General features: G+C 31.7%; 2 protein-coding genes and 2 long non-coding RNA genes across 4 annotated transcripts; all 4 read left to right on the top strand.

The window, feature by feature from the left end:
- Positions 1–388: 388 nt before the first annotated feature.
- On the top strand, positions 389–4,933 carry LOC133320794 (uncharacterized; the record flags this gene model as incomplete). Its single annotated transcript, XM_061529429.1, has 2 exons — positions 389–647; positions 3,066–4,933. Coding segments are annotated over 2 exons (495 nt in total), but the record flags the coding sequence as incomplete, so codon positions are not given.
- LOC133320793 (uncharacterized) lies at positions 3,566–6,386 on the top strand. The gene is made up of 3 exons (XM_061529428.1): positions 3,566–3,626; positions 4,802–5,104; positions 5,536–6,386. The coding sequence occupies exons 1-3, from the start codon at positions 3,566–3,568 to the stop codon at positions 5,826–5,828; spliced, it is 657 nt and encodes a 218-aa protein (XP_061385412.1). The 3' UTR covers positions 5,829–6,386.
- Positions 6,387–11,706: 5,320 nt separating this feature from the next.
- LOC133320384 (uncharacterized) lies at positions 11,707–13,367 on the top strand. The gene is made up of 2 exons (XR_009753755.1): positions 11,707–12,092; positions 12,675–13,367. It is a non-coding gene; the product is annotated as an uncharacterized LOC133320384 (long non-coding RNA).
- Positions 13,368–17,870: 4,503 nt separating this feature from the next.
- On the top strand, positions 17,871–24,027 carry LOC116769161 (uncharacterized). Its single transcript, XR_009753920.1, has 4 exons — positions 17,871–17,950; positions 20,933–21,213; positions 21,895–22,132; positions 22,748–24,027. It is a non-coding gene; the product is annotated as an uncharacterized LOC116769161 (long non-coding RNA).
- Positions 24,028–24,598: the final 571 nt, after the last annotated feature.

Raw genomic sequence — 24,598 nt, 5'->3', positions numbered from 1 at the left:
AAATCGTTAATTGAGACTGTCGCAAGTCGGCGAACGATAGCGAAAAAGATTTTTAGAAAAATATATAATATCACCATTGAGTATATAATATGATTAACACAAACGTGATATTATTAATATAGTTAATGTAACTAATAAAAAAGAAAAGAAAAATATTCTTTGTCTCGCACTTAAAGTAGGTAAATATCAGTGTACTGATACCTTGACCTTTGTGTGACTTTCTATAAACAAGTTAACACGAACAGTTCTACTGAACATTTTACTCAAAAGAAGATGAGAACATAGGTGCTTCAGTTAGAAACAGAAGCTTAACGTAATAAGGCTGGAAAGAAATTAATTCTTAATTTAAACAAACTAAAACGAACTTCCTCTTAATCAGAAATCATAATTGAATCTAGCGATTTCCAAATCTAATGATGTTTTCATCACAGGGCTGCGTGAATTTGACAACGGTAGGAAGAGGTACTGCCTAGGTGGGTACACCTTCTATAAGCACAAGCCCATACTGCGAGGGGATGCCAGTCGTTGGCTGTGCACCAGGCGGCAATGCCCTGTGTATTTACACCTGGATAGCGATCTGAACCTTCTTTACCGACCTTCCAGAGAACATCCGCATCCGCCCGTTTGTATTTACAGGAACGCAAGCGGTACTTACACCAAAATTAAATACTAAGGCTTATTTTTCTGACACTCTTCCCTAATTAACCTTCCTCACTGATTATTTTGTTATTGTTGCACTATTCATGAGATGAGTACAATATTTTCTTGATAACGTACTCATTAGGATGCTTTTTTATAAGAACTGTGCTGTTCTAAATATTTCTCTGTAATAAAATAAAGCTATTTAAATTTTATTGTATATGAAGGGTCAAGTATTTCGCATTAAACTTTGGTGGGTTAGTTTAAGAGGACCGTCTGTGTGTCAGCATCTGTCAATATAAATATTCTAGTCCATGATCTTTTAAAAGCTTTGGTGGTCAATGTTGTGATATTTGATATAGATCAATGTTAGTTTTCCTTATCTAAGTATAAAATAAATGTATTATGTGTTACAAAGATTTTATTTAAAGATGTTATGGCAACTTTGAAGGTGAATATTTAGTTTATGTTGACCGTGAACTTACTATCAGTTTTGGATTGGAAAACTAGGTACAACTGTTTTCCAGATTTTTTTTTAATGAAACTTCTTCTGTTACTTGCAACAAAGTTTTTTTATACGTTTAACGCTGCCATGGAGGGGTTATGAAAGCATTGTTGTGTTAAACGTTCAACGGTCCTGGAAGAGGAGATAAAAAGAGATAGAGCGAGAGGAAACGTGTGATGCTCGAAAGCATGCGTATACTCTACCTGTTACAGACCAGCGCGTGCGTTAGCAACAAGTAGCGTCCAATTTTCCATCGGAAGAAAGAGAAAGAAAGGTACACAAATGTAGAAAATAGGAGAGAAAGAGAGTGAGTCGGTAGATTCTAAGCACATGTGAATAGTAATCTTGCTAAGCCAATATGTAAACAGTGTGAGGGTCGTGAAAGTAGCTAAAATACGTACTTGTTTGTTCTATAACACAATAGGGCAGTATTTTTTTTCAAATTTAGTGGTAGAGAATTGTAAAAAATGCGACGGATTTAAAGTTATGTCAAGGTACGTCTCTTGTGAATATTAATTGATTGTTGGGTTTTCTCTTTTGAAATTACATTGTGACGTATTCACATACATTATTGATACAATTATATTTTCCAGGGCGTGTCGATGAGGCAACCACAAGCACTTCCACTGGTTTAAGAGGTCCAAGACGGAAAACTGCACAATATTACCGTGATTACAGAGCACGGAAGCGAGCGGAGCAGGAAAAAGAGTTGTTGTATAGAACAAGTGATCCTTCTACGACCGCTAATTCTTTTAGGAGGACGAGGAAAACAAACGCAGAATACCAGAGAGAGTACCGAGCACGACAAAAAGCCAAACGCAACAATATGCTCATTGATTCACTAGCTGTACTTCCATCAACTTCGACGGGGGGATTGACTAGCACTCATCAATCAACTATAGTAGACCAACTAACAACTACTGGACTAGTACTGGGGTTATAGTAGGCCAACTAACAAACAACCCAACAACCAAAGGGGAACTACCATTGATGCAGTTTTTGCAAAAAATCCGAAAAAATAGAACTTAAATATTTCGTATCTCACTTTAGTTATCACAGACCCATTGTAAATGTTATTTGAATTTCTCAAATCGAACATGATCATTAAAAAATGCGATCAATTGTGAATAGCAAGCAATGTTAATAAAGTTTGTCTTAAGAAAATAAATTAATTAAAAATCGATTCTTACGCTTTGCTATTTTTATTTCCACATTACGACGTTTCACTTCTTTAGTGCAGAGAGACTCCACGCACTATTTTTTTGTATAATTAAGTTGACAGTAACATATGTGAGGATTTATAAACGAACAACTTTATAGTCTATGTTCAGACTGACGATGCAAATTCCTGTTATACACAGGGTAACATTTTTGAAACCAATTACGTAGTATAAGAGTATGGATATATTTACTATCAGAGCAATCATGTCTTTTTAAGGGCCCATAATATTTTAATGGGACTCAAACTTGTAAGTTTCTTTTATACCTACAGAGTATGTATCAAGCGTAGATCCTTTCCGAACCCCATGGAATGGGAAAGTCGCGGGCAACAGCTAGTTTTCGTTGTATATTAGTCAGTTCACCTTATTTTTTATATAAATTCTAAATACCTGAAGACTGGATCAATTATTGAAACTATAGTTTGAAAAGTAACGTTCTTAAGAATCATTATTCCTTATATTTACTTATTTTTATATTAAGTATTATTTGTGCTTGAAAATTTATAGAACCAAATCACATTCTCATCTCACGGTTTTTTTTTTGTCATCACATGACAATAAATTCAAAGTTGTTCTTAAAAACCTTAATTATTGTAATTAATATAACGCGCTTAACTATATTTCCTCAACCTATATAATTTATAATGTGACTTTTTCCTTTATTTTATCACTTTAAATTCAATAATTAACGTTATCCATAGGTCTTATAGAGTTCGGTAACGGAAGAACCAGATATTACCTGAACGGCTACACATATTATAAGATCGGCTACATTCATAAAGGTATCGCTATGAGATGGCAGTGCACACGGCGGGCTTGTCCAGTCTATATTCATCTGGATGAAGAGATGAACCTCATCCATCCACCATCAAGGGAGCACCGCCATCCAACCATCCGACTGCACAGAACAGCCGTTGGAACCTACGTCAAAATATAGCACGATGTTCTAATAAATGACAGTTTTATTAACCCTACCTACTTCCAAAGCAATATCGATATCTTTAGGGACGGATTTCGTAAGAAAACGTTTATAAAGGAGAGATTTTTTTTTGTAGTAGGAAAAATCTATCGATAAAATAGAGCATGGATAAAATATCGACATTGATATTATCTTTTCCAGTGAACATATTTATGACGACACGTGGGAAGGAGCGTTTAATTTATCGCAACTTTACATATTACAAGCAAAGCAGAACTCGTAATGGGTTCAGATGGGGATGCACCAAAAATAGATGGCACAGATGCAAAGCCTATCTTCATTTGTCAGATGATCTCATAATAGTTAGAAGTAACATGCAACACACGCATCCAGCTTTCGTAATAGAGAGAAAACACGAATAAAATTAATTTATCATCATAGATGGAAGATATTTTTAATGGCATAGATTATATCACCCGTTTTGTTGAAGAGGTTGTGAGGTTGTTACCTTTTTGGTGCTATATTCGTGTGTTGTTGGCTGTATAGGTTGATTGTCGTGATTTATGAGATCATTATTTAAATAGATAGCACTTTTTTGAAATGTAAGTTTTTATAGTCATAGAAATTTTGTTATAGTCAAAATCAAGTAGTTTTTGATAGAAATCCCATGACATAACTCTAGTCCATGTAGCTTTCACGTATTTTTCAGATAAATTTTAACAACAGGGGTTAACTAAAAGTAATGATAAAATTAATATCATTTAAGTTACTCTACCTACTGTTCCTTATCATAACTTAATATAATTGCATCTTTCTTATTGATCTCGAAGTAAATATGTCCGAATGTGTTATGAAAGTTTTTATACAATATATTAAGGACAATTTATACTAGAAACTATAAAGTTGAAGTACAAACTATTCATGGAAAAATTATCAACCACTGAGCCCTTCAAACACTTTTGGACTTTATTCTCTCCATCCATTTTTGATAAAATGAAAAACAAGGACAAATACTCTCGCCAGTAGAACGCTTCCAAAGAAAGTTAATTATTTTAAAAAGACCTAGTCAATTATGATTTAGATTTTCTGTGATTTTTTTTTACATTTATAAATAGAATAACATGTACCATGTATTGAATGTTATTGTTGATAGTGAGTAGCTTTAGGATAATATTTAATTTGATTAAATATATTTTGTTACCTTTTAAGACATTCCATTAGAGATTTTTAAGTTTGTTTCATACTTTTTGTATTCAGTCCTGATATATAACTTCTATATATTGATATCCTTGAATTATATGTTATGTATTTATAATTAAAAGCAATGAAAAATTCAATTATATCATTCTAATAACATCACAGCGCCATATTGTTTATAAATACATTTTTTTTTCATATTTATAACAGCATCGTAAAAGTAACATGCTAAATTACGTCAGTCACTCCTGTTCATATTTAGTTCTTACTATTAACACAAATAAATATAAAAAATACATACCTAATATCATATAAATATAGTATATATACATGATATTCCCTTATTAATTTCTCAATACAATCATACGTGTCAAGTGCACACATGTAAAGCTCATGGTTTTCTAGCGACATACATCACCCCATCCAAACTTCACTTCTGCGAGGAGTACACCTACTTTAGGAGCGGCTTCTTCCGTCACAAGGGCTGGAGGTTCTGGAGGTACAGGTGTTCCTGTTCCGACAGCAAGCAATGCGAGGCTCACGTGTACATACACAAAGACGACATCATCATAACCGATAGCCAGCACAATCATCATCCTCTAGTTTATTGGAAGACAAAAAAAGGTCTCTATCTGGAAGTGTAATAAATATATAGTTAACACAATTGAAAGATTTGAATCAATAACGTTATAGTAATGCTATATAATACTATAGTTAATAATTTTCGTAAAAATATTTGTGTAACACGCAGTTGAAATTTGAGTTATCCTTATTCTGTTTTTTTTTTTCTAAGAGATGCTTGAAGTACAAATGTTTCTAAGTCATTTAGTCATTAGCAATGAATGTTGTCTTATTGATCGAGTAACTTAAGAAAAGTATTTTTTTTCTTTTTGTAATAATCGTAACTATATAAAGCTGTATTTGTTGGTAATATTTTGTAATATGTAATAAAAATGTGTAAAAAAGCTGTCTTAATTAAATAAACCAAGTTTTATGTTATTTAAGTTCAATTATCGTCCAGATCAAATCAATGCTAACACAATGATAATTTCCAGCCAAGTTCATACAACTAGCCTCCGGAAGTAAGTTGCTATTATACAAGAAGTATACGTTTTCTCGCAGCGGCAAAACAAGAGGAGGTGGCTCCAGATTCACCTGCTCCAGCTCGAACAGCAAGAAGTGCAAGGCTCACATCCACGTCAACAAAGACAACGTGATCACACTCGCCGCGGCAGAACATACGCACGAACCCTTGAAATATATGGACACCAAGGAAGGCTATGTGCGAATAAATCCCAAGTACCCATACCATTATAACGTCCAGGCGGAAATCTTTGCTGACGATTAATAAAATATATATATGTATATAATATCAATTTAAAATATATTTTAAAAAAACTCTTCCTCTATTGCTTAAAACATTAGCTTCTATAAGAAAATATAAGGAATTATTTATTGTTTATAGATTAGTTATTTAGTGTATAGATTTAATATATGTATATCAAAAATATTATTGTTTTTTAACATTGATGTTAAGATCTAATAGACGTGTTAGTGACTAAAGTGATACGTGTTCCCGCTTATTAAATGTATACGCGAATACAGAATATTTATAGGGTAGTTGTAGAATAACATAATCGTTATTATTTTAACTTAAATATATTATCTTCTATTAAAGTAAATAGATATTTATTTAGTTAAATTGTAGACCAGATGAATACTTTTAATTTAAATAATACTTGGATATTTTAATATGAGTTATAATATAATGATTGTGCACAGACACATTGCAGTCCTCACAGATTAATGTGTACTCGCCTTAATACACGATGTACTGTAAAGCAGATATAATAATTTATAACATACATGAATGTCGTTATTGCATCAAATATATTTCTGCTTCATCCGGACTTGTTTGAATTCATATCCAATCTATATTCATCATCAGTTACAGCCGTTTGGTGAAGGTTTGATTACTCATTGCCTGGATAGTGGTTGACTAACCTTATGCATATACATACAGAGGGTGTACAATATTCCATTAATAAATTTTCGTATTTGGTGTGACGATGATGACTCTTATATATACACTTACATATATATATTGTTTGTACCTATTAATTAAATTTTAATGATTTTTATATCGTATCAAAATACTCGAACTAATTTAATTTATATTCAACAATTTATCTTAAATTTTAATTATATTTTTTGTTGTGTTTTAGCAATTTTAAGCCTTAATGATTATTAAATTTAATGTAGTTTCGTCGACTATTGCCTGAACTGTTTTACTTTGTCATTGATATGTTTTATCCGACATAACATACGTTTTATAAAATTTTAGGTCAATTCGTGGAGACGATAGACGGTTCACAGTTCTTTCTACTAGAAGGTTATACTTTCAGCAGAAATAGTACATTCTTAAATGGGACCGTCAGGTACGCATGTCGTAAACGTCTGTCGAAGAAATGTCGAGCGTTCGTAACGATATCAAAGGACAGAGTTATTATGAAAGTCAGAAACGATCACAACCATGAACCCCCAGGATATGCCTTCTCGAAGACCGGCCATTTTGTGAAGATTTGATTCGAAATGACACTCTTAGAACCGTTTAAAAAAATCTCATGAATGGAATTTTAAAGGTGTTTATTTTGTTACCTTGCTTTCAGATGTATCTTTGTTTTCAAATACAAAGAAGATATGGTAACGTCTTCGGATATAAGAGAATAAGTTTGAATTTGATAACGGTTTAAGTTCATTTAAAACTATGCCAGCCATTTTGTGAACGTGAAAAAAGTATTAAAAAAATTTTAGTTTTAGTCATTTCTCATTACACGTTATCTCTCAGTGAAAATCACCGTTTCAGATTTTAACACGAAAGCGAATAGGCAGACAAAAAAATATTTTGGTAAAGAAACAAAAAAAAGTAATTTTATTTATTTGTACATATGATATGATAAATATTTAATATATTCAAAATGAAGTCAGGGCGATTAAAAACATTGTGAATAGAATTAAATAGATAGTTGATAAATATATTATATTTAAAGAAAGTTAAAATAAATCAACCTTGGTGTTAATGTACGTTTGTTAATCACTCCTTATATTTAAGTTCGTATCGTCACACACCAGCGTTTACTATTTTTCATTCAACAACCTACGTGATACTATACAATTATATAAGGTGGCAACGGGAGGTTCCAGGAAAACTTCGAAACTAACTTATATGTATAGTCTATCGGTAGCAAGGGCGCAAAAAGAAATAACCACGAACCAACGATCAATAGGTTTTGTGAGAGAAGGCACTAGGGCTACAAAATGAAACGTCAAGCCTTACTCTATTATTAAAGCGGCTTCGGATTGGACTTTAATGATGGACACGTATGAGGAGCAATATAAGATCCCAGAGGATATTTTTGCGTCGGCCTCCAGATAGGACATATTTTTAAATTCGCGTATTTTAAAGCGCGTTGTACTAAAAGAGCTCACGGTTCCTTGGGAAACTAACATCCCCAAAGACCATGCCATCAAGGTCAATAAGTATTACGAGCTCACTAACGAAATCACTAAGAATATGTTCGTTGTAAATTTGTACGCGGTAGAAGTGGGAGCGAGAGGTATAACAGCCAAATCTCTGTACACTTGCTAAAAGACTTAGGCCTGCCAAGAACTAACATCAATTCATTTTTGGAACGTGCGTCGAAGGCAGCCCTAGCAGGTTCGTTTCATATTTAGTTAGGTAGAGAGAGGAGCTTGGACAGTGGCAGTGAGCGTTTAACGCGCGTTAGATAGGGGCCCCTTAAACCTACACCTAGATCGCAAGTCGCAGGCAATGTTGAAGCTCCTCTCCCTGCAACGCGATGGACCCGGCATCCCCACGGTGAATCCATGGAATGCTGAGAGGTTTCGTCTCATAATAAAAATTACATATTAAAACTTATAACCTAAACCTAAGACTACATGATTGCCCCGATGTTAGACTAGCAATACCATTCCATTGCTTGTGCGGTATCAGGAATCTTCTGGTTCACACGGCTTGGTGTTCATTCCGCGGAGTCAGCAACGTCACTCGTAATATGAAATTTTATCCATACAACGATGTTGCCCCGGCGATGTTCATTTATTTTATAATATGTTGCGCGTACGTAACAAAACTGTGAGAAGATCTATGAATAAAAAACTCTTAATCGCATGTATTTTGAGGGTGCCAAATAGATTTGTTTTAAACTTTTTAGACCGTTCAAGAACGGCCACTATACACAAGGACGTTAAGTGTCATTTTTATGGAGCACCTTTAGCTTTTCTCATTGTAATTTTATGTTCATATTAAGAATTATTTCTCCTATGTTTCTTCTTGAGCTGTTTTTTTTAATGATACTCATACAAATGAAATGGAAATCTGAAATAACTATGTAATTTCTTCTCCTTAGTTAAAATGATTCAGCTTACATCTGGAAAGCGTCTTATGATGATAAATGGTTATACGTTTCATCGTACTGGAGTCAAGAGCAAATCAGGTGTGCGATGGCAGTGCTCTGGTAAAAATAGGGGTTGCAACGCCAACTATTGCGTCAACGAAGAAAACGGTCAAATTCTGGAAGTGACAGCAAACCATTGTCATGAACCGCCTCAGTACAGAGAAATCAATGGATTGCATTATAAAATTTAACTCTTTGACAATATTTTATTATAATGTTACCAGGATTTATTAATTGTTATAAAATTACATACATATATATGTATGTATATATATATTGGTTTTTATTTTGAAATTTACAGCAGTGCATATTGCTATACTTGTGTGAGTAGGAAATGAGATAAGACATTGAATGACGCTATTAAAGTATGGCTTGAAAGAAACTTGTAATCTATGTATATTTGTATCTCTATCACAGACGCGTGCTTCATAACACTGATAAATGGGTCGGTGTTAGTTATGATCGATGACTATTCCTACCACAAAATAGCCGGAGTTAAGTACGGTGGCGGCATCAGGTGGCAGTGTTCATCCAGAAAGAGGACCAAGTGCAAAGCTTTCGTGATTCTCTCCGACAACGACGAGACCCTTTATCGTGTACACGGATATCACAATCATGATCCACCAGTTTACAAACAAGCTGGACGATTTTATATAAGAATTTGATGATTGAAATTTAAATTACATTTCTTTTTATTACTTTCGTGTTATAAAATATTTGCCATCCGATTTACAGTTCATTACTGTCCAGGGATTCCGCTAGGAGACATTTAAATTAATGATACTAAAGTGTTTGGGTTTTAGTCGCAAATGTTGTTACATAATTTACTTTTACATAAATTGATAGTGGTCAATGACCCCAAAATAAGATCAATAGACAGAAATCATCACCCTAACCCCACATCATAATGGTTGGTTGCACAAATAAGAACTATGTGTGAAATCGGAATACCATAATTTTGTTAAAATACAATACATTTAACTTTTTAACTACACTATATATTTGATAAATAAATTTACACAGCACTAAAAACTCATCAAAAAATATAGATTTAATATGAAGTGAGTTTGTCCCTCAAGTTATAACAGATTCAGCAATATTGTTGCCCTTTCGGATTATAGAAATGCGTTACTTAGACTGACAAGACATCGCAATTACTCGTTAGATTTTATGAAAAAACTAACACGACTTTACCTCAAATATAATTAATTCCACGCAACAAGACGTATACTATTTTAATATGTCACCATATATCCGACTTTTAACCTAATTTAACAGCCATGATTTAGACACCAGACGCATCACTCACTTAATTCATACCCACAGATGCAGAATTCATTCAGCTGACCAGCGGTGCGACACTTCTTGTAATTGACAGATATTCCTATCATAAGATCTCATCTTCGAAATACGGCGGTGGATTCCGTTGGCGATGTTCCTCAAAACAGAAGGAAAAGTGTAAGGCTTTTGCTGTCGTTTCCAAAGAAGACGACGCTATCCTCAGGGTATGCGGACAGCACAACCACAGTCCACCAATGTACAATCAGACACCGTCCGGTTTTATGAGGATTATACGCTAACTCGACTGTAGTGATAAAAAATGCTGATTTAGATCTGAAAGGAGTGAAGTTTTATAGGATATTAATTTTAATGTGCCATATCTTTGTCCAAATATTATTTATTTCCTAGTTAGTATTTTTTTTTTATCATAAAAAAATTATGACGCAGAAGGTATCGCTTTTTATTTAAATTAAACGATTTTCAAAGAAAGACTTATATGAATTATCACATTATTTTGTCCCATTATAATGCAGTTATAAATGAGATAAGTTAAAATTTTCAGACACTCATTTTATTAACTTGCCTAACGGGAAGGTACTTCTTATGGTGGATGGTTACACCTTCCACAAGGGGGGCGGACACATACGATGTTTCGGAGGGGTCAAGTGGCGTTGCTCTGCCTCCAAGAAGAGATGCAATGCCTACGTTGCAATATCTGATAATGATGAAGTGGTAATAAGATACAGCCTCAACCACAACGGTCATGAACGCCCCGTCTATAAAGTGGATAAAACTGGTGCCTATGTTAAAATTTCATAACTCGGATGTTATCCCCTCAGATATGTGATGATCAATTTTTTTTTTATATTCTTTTCATAACATAATGTAATAAATATCTAGATTTGTTATTGAGTATTATTTTATAGTTATAATTATATTAAAAAAAAAATAAACTCAAAGGGATTACAACTTTGTAACGATAGAATAGTGATGGAGTGTTTTGGATTTTAATTGAATTATATTTGAATTGATACATTCAAAAAGAGATAATATGTATAAATTGGAAATGAATTAAAAAAATTATTTACGAACAAAACCTGTTATGATTTTGCTTAAATCTTGCCAAAATATATATTACAATTCTTGTATAAATATATTCAAAGCAAGAAATATGTGTTTAAAGCTACCTGTTACTGGTTATATGCAGTCAGACTTTTTAGTTATGTTAAAATTAATTATTAACAACCGACAAAATCAAGAAAAATGTATTATAACTTATAATTTTTTTTTCATCGAAAATCAATCACTTTTTTTTATCGGGTAGTATGATCTCTAGGCCTACAAGCGTTTTTTTTTAAATCGACGTAGACGACGTTTTTTTTTATAATACAGAAATAATTCCTTTAAAAAACATGTCAGTACCATTTAAATGAAACTAATATTTTTCGGATTATTTTTAGTATTAAACCGAATAATATAAGTTCATTTAAATGAATACTCGCGAAAGTCTTAGATCCCATTATGTCAGTACCATTGTCTTTACAAAACATTAAAGTATAAACCATTTTATTAATATTATTATATAAGGTATCGTTTGAGACGAAAGTCATATATAAATCATACTATTTTAAATTCAATAAAATGTTTATAATACACTGGTCAACAATTTTGACCGAATTTTTATTTTCTAGATGTCAAGGAACTGACGTTAGTTACCAATTTCAACGGAGTGAAAATCTCTAGACGTCAACCAGGACGTTGCTCTTTCTGTTCCAGTGCAAAAAATCGAAAAACAAGATACAATTGTCGTAATTGTCAAATATATTTCTGCTTAGAGCACGCCACGATGATCTGTGAGAATTGTTATATTTCAAAATGCTTTTGAGTTGTAGTAAGCGTTCAGTTATTTTTTATAAGCAATGGTTTTATGCTGCGTATACTATTTTTTTTTATCGTTTTATTTGAAAAGACCGGCAACTGACACGAAAAAAGACCGGTAAAGTTTATTTCATCGTTTCGAACTCTCAGATACCTCGTCCCGCTTGCATTAAAGTAGAAACAAGTCCTGCTTCTGCTGAAGATTCATATTATCTCTTTGATTTTTGTAAAAAAATTGTTTTATAAAAAATATTACGATAAGTGCGTCAGTAAAATATCATGACATATGTATATTCATTCAAGAACGAGTGTGACATCAATCCATAAAAAAAAAAACATGAAAAAAATTATTTTATTTTTTTTATTTCTCGTTTTGCTATATCCTATTATTGTTATTTTATTGAAAACATTTTTTTTTAAATTTATTTCTATTCTTATTTTAATTTCTTTTTTAAAACGACATGAATGTTAACAGTTATTTGTCTCAACAGTTATGTAGATAGATAAGCTTTACAATATTTATTAACTTTAAAATTAAATGTCTAATTTAATTGCAGCTCGTCTGATAACTATGGAGACTGATCGCCAGTGCCTGGTATACCGTGGCTTCACGTTTTTCTTCCGTTATACCATCAAGACGGGTCAACGCTGGGTCTGCAGCAACTTCCCTCGCTGCAAATCATACCTCTGTGTCGACGATAAATTCTGCGTCATAGATTCCAAAACAAAACACAATCATTCACAAAAAAAACTATACTTATGTCCGAGTGGGAAATATATAAAAGTATAAACGATATACTATTACGACTACAGAACAATAAAGAATATTTTTTTCACTAAAAAATCATTCTTTTTTTTACCAATAAATTTTAGTTCAAACGTACATATAACGTTACAAATAGCAATTAGATTAGAAGTTCTCAAAAGTTAAAATTGTTTTTTTTTTTATTATCAATAAAGCTCACCTGATAACAATGTCTACTGGGAGAAAGTCTTTAGTGTATGGAGGATACACGTTCTTCTTGAGGAGTATACGACGCTCAGGACAGAGGTGGGTTTGCACCAACTTCCCAAGATGCAAGTCATATCTCTGCGTCAATGACTGGCTCTTCATACTCCACTGCAGGACAGATCACAACCACGCAAAGAAGAAGCTGCAAATGTGCGCTAACGGCACATATGTTAAGAGAAAAATTAAGTGAATCACAGTGTATTATACGATTACAAATATATATTATGTTTCAACATTTCTTATTACTTTTTATCCATATATCAATATTATTAGTTATTTTGATAGGCTTATGAAATAGCCTAACCTTTTAACAACTTTAACCTCAAGTAATGTATGTCAGTAACAATTTTATATAAAGTTAATGAGCGGCAACATGAATTTAAAACGATATTAAGAATTTTATGAAACGCAAATTATACTTTACAGATAGTTATATATATATATATATATATCTTAAATATCAAATACTTACAGCCCACATGATAACGACGGCGCACGGTAAGAACTGGCTGGTTTACGACGGTTACACTTTCTACTTCCGGTACAGGATGAGAGTGGGACAAAAATGGGTCTGCACCAACTTCCCGCGCTGCAAAGCCTTCCTTTGCGTTAACGACCATTATGACGTCATCGACTGTCTTATAGATCACTCTCATTTCAAACGCATACTACAACTATGCCCGGATGGTAAATATATCAAGACGCGGGTTAAATTAATTTAATTAAAAATTTATTTCCATAATAGGTATGTTGAATCTTTAAAATTTTATTCAATGTTCGTAAATCGATGTATATAAAACTATATATATATAAATATAAAATTATATCTCCTAGTATTCCTAGGATATAGTATAGGTAACATATTGCAATTTTATTTCAAAGGCTTAGCTTCTATCATTGTGGTTGTAGTTATTATGTACAAAACAAGGATCTCTAATGTGTTTGTTTCTTAGATGTAAGAAAATAGTCATTTATAATATAAAAGACTAAAAGTCTCATAGATATATTTTTATTTAGCATTGTCTCGCTGAAAGGTATGGTTATTTCAAAATATAAATTAAGTTAAATGTAAATTTAATTAACTTTTATATATGTTACGTATTTTAATAATATGAAAAAAATATAACTTTGTTAAAATTTACTGTAAGCAACTTATGGTCGCACTTATATAGATCGCTGTCTAATGTAATGGCGTCTTAAAGAACGCGCTTCTAAAATCTGTCTGAGCGTATACGTGGTTATAAAAAGACTAATTTTTTTAAAAATATAGACCAAATTTTAAATGGAATAGAAGTAATTATTCCGTTTTAAGTAAAATATTTTAGTATTTTAATATTTCACGCTCAATAAATTATTTATCTTAGTTGCAACATTAATAGTCAGTGATGTTACGTTATAAAATTTTATTCCTGAATATTAGTTGTTAGCAATGGTTACCAATGTTAAAATTTTATTATTAATTATAATATAGAAATGTAATTTTGTTTTCATTGATAATTTCGTTCTTTCAAGGGCACGGCAATAAGTTTCTATCCATTAGATAAGAAGCCTTGTAATGACCTTATTTCTTGAGCAGATGAATCAAGAACTAAATATTTTTTCATTCATATCAAAGCTTACATTATATGCCTTTATATTACAGTGCGTTTAATAAAAATATCGAACAAAAAACATTGTAGTTGGAACACGATGGGTATAGCTTTTTTTCCGGTACTCAGTGAAGATGGGTCAGACATGGGTTCGTACCACACGCCCGAAATGCAAGGCGTATGTGTGTGTAAATGAGACGCACCTCATCCTAAGTGGAAGCACCTACAGATCACAACCACGACAGGAAAACATTACTTTTGTGTGTTAACGATCAATACGTTAAAATTTACGCTACAATTTATTATCATTAACGAATTACTTTATACGTTATATATTCTGTACTGTTAAATAGAACAAGAAAATATTATTGTTTTATTTGAAATTAAATTTTTCATATTTTCTTTATTTTATTGTTTTGCAGTTAATATCATTACAATGACGAACGGAAAAACGATAGCAACATGCCAGGGATACACGTTTTACAAGAGGTACTCGAGTAAGAGCTGTAGTAGGTGGTGTTGTACCGTGTTCCCTAAATGTGGCGCCTACCTTAATATAGACCTCTCCAACACAGTAATCAAAGCAAATGTACAACACAACCATAGAAAGAAATTGCTTTACAAAACTACAAACGGACTGTATGCACGTGTGTGATGGGAGTTCTACAGGTTTACTATAGGTTTAAAGGATATTATGACGTGCAAAGATTTATGAATATAAAATTTAAAGGCTCTATAGAGTGACGGTTAAAACTTGTTTGAAGCGCACGGTCGTATTCAGGATAGCAAACGTCCAACAAGTTTAATAATAAACTGACAGTAACCAGTTTTTCTATGTCCCTCCCAGTGACACTGTCAAAGCCAATCGAGCCAACAACTACTGTGATTTTTTAACTAAAACCGTTTTTCCATTTTTTTACTAATCTACTGCCTTTTTCTTGAATACATTTTGTAGGATATACAAATTTCTAAGAACGACACTCCCACAGCACAATTTATAGTTACTGTAATAACATAAGTCCATTTCCGTATTTTTATAACTCTATCAATATAACCTGCAAATATTCCTTATCTTTAGTAATAGGTTATGCGAGTGCAGATCGTGTATGTAAAAATATATTTTAATTATCTAATGTAATGATTTTAATATTTATACGGTGTCACAATAAAAATATGTAAGTCTTTAGTCAAATGCTTTAGATAGATATTTTTGTCGTATTTATATAATAATACAATAATATTTTTGTAAATCGTTAAAAGTTTCTTAAATTGCTGAACGCTGTGAAACCTTTCATATAATTTACTTAAAAATACTTTATATATAATATATCAATACAAAAAAATCTTTATTAGACAATGATTGTACGTGAAAAAATTTAAAATAAATAAATCAATAATAAACACTTTGTTTTATACAATAGAAAAAGATTATTCAATCAAGATAAATAAAAGGTAATTGAAAATTTTGAAGTACTAAATATATTTAAATAAAAAAAAGTATGAAAAAAATATATCAGAGACCACTAACAGATTTTAATATATGCTGAATAATCTAAACTAAATACATATAAATATTTCAGTACAGATGATTACGACCGTTCACGGCAAACAGTACATGAAGTACCGTGACCATTACTACACACGGACGCCGAATTTAGAAAACCGTTGGCGGTGCATAAATACTCATCACTGTTACGTGAGTTTATACGTGGACGAATTCTTCAACATAATCCGTCAACCGCGAGAGCATGAGCACCAACCGAAGCTGTTCCACAGGACTCTCAATGGAACTTACAAGCTGGAGAAAAAACGAAGACCCCGCCAACGACATGTCATGCCATTACTTACGCCAATCACGCTCTGCCAAGTTAAATATTAAGACGTAGTTCAGAGGATCTCGTTAGTTTTAAGATGAAATTAAAACAGATTTAACGTAATAAATTTACAGATCGACGGAGAAACCTACAAAAATTTATATAGTAAACTTAACCTAAAAAATTATAGGTCAGTCACAAACTTCAAATTCAATTTCAAGGTTTGTTATTTAAAAAAAACTAGTTGAGGTTCTGCGCCCAATGTATAATCTTTTTAGTCCACAGATATATGAGCCAGTTAAGACGCTTAGTTGTTTATTATAAATGTACTTTAGTCGTGATCTTAGAATAGATTAGATTTACGCTATACAACACAAAGTATTATCTCTTCCTATTTATTTATTATAAGTGTATTTTTATTATCACTTAGCTGCTGAGCATTTAAATTTTCTTAATTCTCTTCACTAACAGCTCTGTAAATATGAATACTTAGAAAATACATTCTAATATTCTCCATGTTATCTTTTTATATGTTAATTATTTATTATATAAAATAGATATATAATTATCAAATTTATTTAAATTATAATAAATTTATCAATTATGTACCTCTAATTTTAATTTATATGATACTATTATTTTAATTCCTTAACTCGGTAAAATGTACTTAGTGTATTAGTTTAGTACCTAATAGTTAATATATTACGTATTACTTGTTTCTGTCGCGTTGTGAGATTAAATGAAACATATCGGATTTTTTTTTTATTACAAGACATTATTTACAAACTTATAAGATTACCATTGAAGGTGAAAAAATAAAATGATTCGTATGTATATGTATATGTATATATACAGACCAATGTATATATACTTATATTCAGAGTGCAAAGGACATGTAGAAATTATGAAATTTACGAAAAAAAATATGATTATACCCCAAATGTTCCTAATTTATAAAGAATATAAAACTTTCGTTTCCCGAGACAAAAAGGGAATAAATGCCTGGCGGACTTGAAATTAATTGATTATTATTATTATTATATATCTTCATCAAGTTGAATAAAATAAAACATCTTCCAGGGAGACTAATAACGCTGAGCAACGGCAAATCTCAGATGCTGTACCACGGTTACACTTACTTCAAGCTTTACAAAACCAGAAGTCTGATGCGATGGAGTTGCACCAACTATCCGAGGTGTAAGGCGTACCTGTGTGCTGATGATGAGCTAAACATCAAGATAACACAAAACGAACACAACCACAGAAACAAGCGACTCCACAAAACTGTCGACGGGACTTACTTCAAGATATAGTACGGAATACTCGTTTCTGCCAGCGACTCCGCACGCTGGACTTCGGAATAAGCCTCGGAGGGCAATTTATAAAGCGTGTTAAAAAATTAGATACGTGATCAAAAGGTACCGACATCTGTAACCTGTGTTCCGTGACTGAACATTATATTCTTATGCCCTGATCCATCGGGAACTGCACGGAATTTTGCAATAAATTAGAATCTTATTCTTCAGTCTAATCCACATTATTTTAGAGTTTTATCAGAAGAAATTTCCTTCGTTTATTTATTTCATTGGTTAGACGATATTTTGTACTTCCCTTAAAGACTAACTTCTTTCGATACAATAATGACAATAGTAATTTATCTTCTAATTTACTAAAATTATAAAGACTTTTTTGCTCATATATATATATATATATATATATATATATATATATATATATATATATATATTATATATATATATATATATATATATATTTAATTATTAATCTAAAAGGGGCACTTTTTTTGTAAATTCCCAATTTCTTTGTGTTCTAAAGCTTACTGAATATAATCAGGACTTTAAGGATTTAAAAATCAGGTTTATTTCATACAAGTTCTATTTGTTTATTTTTATCTTGTTTTTTTGTCTGTATGAATATAATTAATGTGTCAGAATGTTCAGCTTAGATGCTCGATTTCAGGAACGTCAAGTAACTTCTGGTGTAAAAATCATACTTATTATAAAAAAATATTAAAAAAAAAAATTAACACGTTGCTTTTGCACCTTATGTTATGCGTATATTCACATTTAATGATGATTAGGTCAGGCTTCTTCCAAACACATCACGCTAACCCACCGAAGAATACAAAGTCAGAGCTCTTTAAAAATAGCTCAACTGTTTAGTTAAAACATTCTGTCTGTTTCAAAGTACCTTAATGAAGGAAATTGTTGCTCTGACAGACGACTAAATCGAGGTCGTCGACTCTTATAAATTAATGAAAGTCCATGTAAAACATGCATAACTTATAACTCATTTCATTCTTAGAACGTACTCTAAAGGCACCATTACAAGGTTGGTTTCAAATTTGGTTAGTTAGAGAGAGGAGATTGGACGGTGGAGGTGAGCGTTGAACTCGTTAGTTAAAGGCTCTATAACCTACAGACGGGTCGCAAGTCCCAGGCACTGTTAAAGCTCCTCTCCCTGCAACGGGAGGGACCCGAAACCGCCCACATGGTGAATCCGCGGAATGCTGAGAAGTTTCGTTTCTGTTCCATACTTTAACTATAAAAGTAAAGTGTTCCTGCCTCACCGTTACTCACCGTTGTCTCTACTTATACGCTAATACAACTGAGGCTTACAGAATACTTGGTAGTGTCTTGCATTAAATAGTTAGGGTTATTCATGAATGACTAAAAATATTTGTTTTAATCAAATCCTGATGAAGAGAAGGAATAAGGGGAAAGGTATAGTCATCAATTAGAGATAAGAAATTTCTTGAACTGCTAATACTCATTTGGTTAAAATCCAATCACAGAAATATTAAACCTGGAGTATTTTTAAACCCTTCAAAATGCAAATGTCAATTATATCATAAGAAAGGAAAGATTCAATGAATAAGAACCTAAAAGTAAAAAAAAATCTGTATTTTTTTTTGTTTTTTTTTTTTTCAAAATTTAATAAAAATTCTTCTCAAATTAAAACCATTTCATTTTAAAGTCGGTTTTAAGATTGAGCAAACAAAGAGCTAATCTCAATGCTACTATCTGAATAATATTAAGATAGTTATTTGTGGCAAATTTTTGTATATTTTGTTTATAGCCTAGCATTCAATGTTTTGATGTCAGTAATATAAAATAACGGTTTTATTTTTAGTTTATATGACCAAGGAATGCATTGTACTTTTTATTTTATTTTTTAAGAACCTAACAATACTTATAATATGTCAAGAAAGCAGTTAAAATTTACACGCCTGCTATTTATGTGTTTTATGTTATTCTTTAGTTTTACAAAAAGAAAATATTTTGTTACTTATTTAATAAACGGGTCTATATAAATACATATGACCTTATTTGTCTATTTGTTCTTTACATCATATGTTTTATCCCCGTCGTTGTTACATAGTTTTGAATAAACACAAAACATAGATGCCAAATACTATGACATAAATAATTTAAATTAATCACAGATATTGTGCAATTAATATTTTAATATTCATGTTCTATTTATCAAAATTATATACTCTTAAAGAAATAGGCGTATCTATATGACACTTGACTCTCTTGTAAAATGGTATGTATTGTGACGGAGAAAATAATATTATTTTACAACAAAATAATATTTTACTAAAGACCATCATACAGTTTTATTTCATACGTATCTTACAATTTATTTGACATATGTATACTTGAAAATTTTTTCATCTCACTCTCACTCACATCCGGAATTTCTTAGTATTTTATTGAAAGATTTTTATTCGAATCAGTACTAATTTCTTTTCCAATTCATCAAAATTAACACAACCGAAACTTTAGCACAAAAAATATAATCGTAACCATTTAGGCCAGAGACACATCTCGTCTGTCCGTTATCACGTGTGCTGCAAAGTAACCGAAACGTCGCGTCGGGAGTATGTAGATAAAATTATTAAAAACGCGTGGTAAATCCGAAAATATTAGTTTTATTAAAATTAATACTCGCGAAGGTCTAAGACCTCATCACAAGACGGAGTCAACTAGCGAAAGCATACATAAGATAAAAAGTTATTCTTAATCTATTTTTGCTAAATACATTATGCACATATACTAACATTGATAATTGATTTAGAACAGATATGACCTACTTAAGAAAAATTTTTATTTACCTAGTTGTTACCTAGTTAAGAAAATTATTGCAAATTATATGTGAAAGTCATAATTTTTTAAATTATAACTTTCATCTCGTCTGTCCGTGGTCAGGGTTACCGTAAAGTAGTCGAAACGTCGCGAAATTTAAAAAAAAATAACGAATACTTATCCCGAAAAATATACTTTTGATATTACAAGATAATAAATGTACAGTTTTAGCTTGTTTTGTTTGCATTATCTTGTATTATACGGATTTATAGTATTATTATATTTCAGCATTCCTTATACAGACTAAGCGAGGTAGAGCGCTGTTGAAATATCAAAATTATTATTACTCTAAGGTGGCTGGGGTCCAGAGGAAGTGGAGATGCATTTCTACAAACATATGTTTCGCGCATATCCACGTCGATAGAGACTTGCACGTTTTGAACATGAGAGGGGATCATTGTCACTTTCCAGCGATCTATACGAGGTGCAGGGACGGAAAATATGTTTTGGTCAGACGTCGCAAGACTCGAAAGTAATTTTTTAAAGGAAGGAATTTACTTCATGTAAATGTAATTATGATTATATTAATTTTAATAATTATAATTATTATATTTTTTTTTGTTCAGTTCATATAGTTATAGATTGAAAAAATCTGAGGAAACGTGCTTTAAAACAAAAAAAAAAACGAGTATATATTCAGAGAAAGTGTTTAAAATTAAATTTACAAACCTATTTACATTGTACAAAAATTTCACGTGACGAATCACAGGTGAAATATTTATTTAAAAAAATATATTTTTTCCTCAATATTATATACATATTCGTAATTAAACTTTTTTTATTTATTAATAATATTTGAACAATACTCCATGAAGTTTTTTTTTTATTATAAAATTTAGAAAATGTATTAACGTTGAGAAAAATATAAAAAAATAATAATTGTGCGTTGACTCCCTCCGCGTGGAAGAAGCGAAAATCAGTAATGTTAATTTCTTATAAGTCACAATTGATTGTCCGCATGCGTTCCAGCGCCACGAATGCCCTCTCGCTCTGTCTTTATCCCCCCCCCCCCTCCAAAGCGTTAAACGTTTAACGCAACTTTGTTGAAAGTGGCATAAGAAGTTTCAAAAATATCTTATTTAAAAATTAGTAATTTTAAACTTTGAGACAGAAAAACAGTAGTAAAAGGTTGGATATATGTTGAATGAACGATAGACGGATGGATTCTAAGTTATTATCTTCTGTTGCAGTCCAGCAAATATTTACAGATGATGGAAGAATGTTTCTTAAGTACAGAGGTTTCTATTACTCCAAACTAGCCAAGAGTAGGAGCAGGTGGCGCTGTGTGTGCACGAAGACTTGCTACGTGGGTCTGAATGTATACCCGGACTTTACTCCCATGAGAGAACCTGGCGTACATCATCACAACCCAACCATCCTTCGCAGGTTGAACAACGGCAGGCACATGTTCGTATCAGATATAAAAAGGTACTCAAGATGTCTGCGAGGATCGGAAGTATGGCCGTCGTATAATTTATACCCATATAACAGGTTTTAGTGTTTAATGTGTACCTACTTAATCTCTTCATCGTAACCTCTATAATAAATAACCAGAATATCTGTCAATCTATTATTCCCTAAATTAATGGATTTTTTTATTGTAATTCTATTTTCTGATGGAAAGCAACATGTTGAAATAAATACAAAAAAAAAGCTGATGCTTCATAACTGTACCAATGACACTCAAATCCTAGTCTCTAATTAAAAGAGCCCATGTCGGTTAGAGGAAACCCAACATCCAGCTTCGAAATGCATGTGGCAAAATTTTTTTTGGAATATTAAAGTATAAATATGAAGACTTAAACAAAAACTATTAAAAACATTCTTCTGGTAGGTCACGACTATATAAATACAAATGAGTTTTATTACTTAACATTTTGGATACAGGGTCAATTGTCTAACGGTAAAAAACAAATGACAATCTCGAATTAAATTTAATATACTGAGGCTTCTTTTTATTTTCTATATATATATGATTAAAGAGACAACCTTTATAACACATACGAAATTTACACATACCTTTAATCGAGAATTTATTTTCAGCTGAAATAAAAGCCATCACAATGGTAAATGGTAGAAGCTATTACCTCTACAAAGGCTATACTTATTGTTCAGGATTCAAGACGAAGACGGGAAAACGTTGGAGGTGTACGAATACTTCTGACTGTAAGGCTTTCATCGTGATATCAGATGAAGGCCTTTTTGTTAAGGCTTGCGGAGAACATGGTCACAAGCGGCAGAAGTTCCATGTATTACCTGACGGTCGATACATCAAGATTTAAATCAAATAAGATATAAGTGGCTTAGATTTTATTATAAAAGACTATCATAATTTCCTATTTTTATTGAAAGACAAATGCAACAATTGTAAGGAAGGTTGTTACGTGTGTATGTTAAATTAAAACTGACATAAAATAAAATTTTTATTTACTGATAATATCAAATAATTTTCATGTACTATTTGACTTCATTTAAAGGACATCAGTTGTAGGTGATTGTGAGGTACATCTCTTATTGTATTACAGTTTCCTTTGCGAAATCTCAAAGGGGGGACCGGTTACTGGTTTGCAAAGGTTTTTGCTACAGCCTCCAAAAATTACGAAAGCGAGACTTTCAATGGCGCTGCACTATGACCCAGCCGGGATCTGGCAAACCACCACTAACTATAAAGTTATGGAATTTATCAAACAACACATACACTCGCGGCCAAAGTTTGCCAAAAAACGAAACGCGGTATTAAGGATTTATTAAAACGAAACTCTTACTATAATATTCTTTAGAATTCTGGAGTACAAATCGGTCTATCTATTTATGTCATATTGATGCCAAATATTAATCATACATAGTTTTTATTATATTCCTTATAATTAATTCGTTAAAGTTATTTATATTTATTGTCACTCCTTATTTTATAACAATTTTTGTATATGGTTGGACTAATGGGTAGTTTTTGCAGGCACTTTTTTATGGACGAACAGAGGAGGTAAACATCCTCTACTTCTGCTCTGTGGGTTTACGTACAGCTTTCAAAAACGTAACGCCGATGGTAGGGTGTCGTGGTACTGTTCCAGGAGGTTGAAGGGTTGTAAGGCCGCGGCCATCAGTGTCGGCAGTCAAGCCTACTCATACAAACACCACAACCACCCACCTCCCAGGATACCGAAATATTTAAGCTGTCCAACGTGAACGAATACAATTTTTTTAATTCATATAAGTTAAACGACGCTACGGTTGTGTCGTAAGTGGAATTTCGTTTAGTATAAACTATGTACATATATTGTAATGTTTAAGTAGATAATATCAAATATATGATTATCGTTCTATTCCTTTTGTTTTATTACCAATGTATGTACATACATCTTAATACGTGGAATATTTTAATGAACGATAGTATTATTTAATACTTATATAAAATTATGTTATGTTTATAACTGCGAATGTATTATTTTTTGTATCTTCTTAAACTGTCTTCTTCTTAATATGTCGATTTCGTTTATATAATCGCCTGATTTAGATAAATTAATATTTTTAAAAGGTTGTTATTCTGTTTAAAGTTATGTGTGTGGTATGTTATAAATATTCATGCAAAAAAGATAATCGTTATCCCTTTATAAACAGTTCTAGCGCCTAGATAAAATAATCGTCAATTCAAAAAGGACTATGACTGCAAATGTCAGTTATATTTTATTTTTGATAGCAGTCTAGATCTATCTAGACAAATTTAGATAATAATTAGTTAACCCGTATTTTAATTAAATGTTTTTTTAATAAATATTTAATGTAATAAAATGATAATTTTATATTGTTATTTAATTTCATTTCATTTCATTTTATTTTTTATTTTTTTATACTCTAATTATTTTCGTCTAACTTACCTTTATTAAAATGGTTAAA

This window comes from Danaus plexippus, chromosome 5 (assembly GCF_018135715.1).
Source record: "Danaus plexippus chromosome 5, MEX_DaPlex, whole genome shotgun sequence".
NCBI lineage: Eukaryota > Metazoa > Arthropoda > Insecta > Lepidoptera > Nymphalidae > Danaus > Danaus plexippus.
Note: the sequence above shows the minus strand (reverse complement) of the source record. Positions and strands in the feature narration are given on the sequence as shown.

Bases quoted from the DNA above. Each gene is read 5' to 3' on its own strand.
- LOC133320793 (XM_061529428.1), top strand. From the start codon at position 3,566: ATGGGTTCAGATGGGGATGCACCAAAAATAGATGGCACAGATGCAAAG. The intron at 3,627-4,801 runs GTCAGATGATCT...ATATAAATATAG, and splicing joins TGCAAAGCCTATCTTCATTT to TATATATACATGATATTCCC. The intron at 5,105-5,535 runs GTCTCTATCTGG...GATAATTTCCAG, and splicing joins TTATTGGAAGACAAAAAAAG to CCAAGTTCATACAACTAGCC.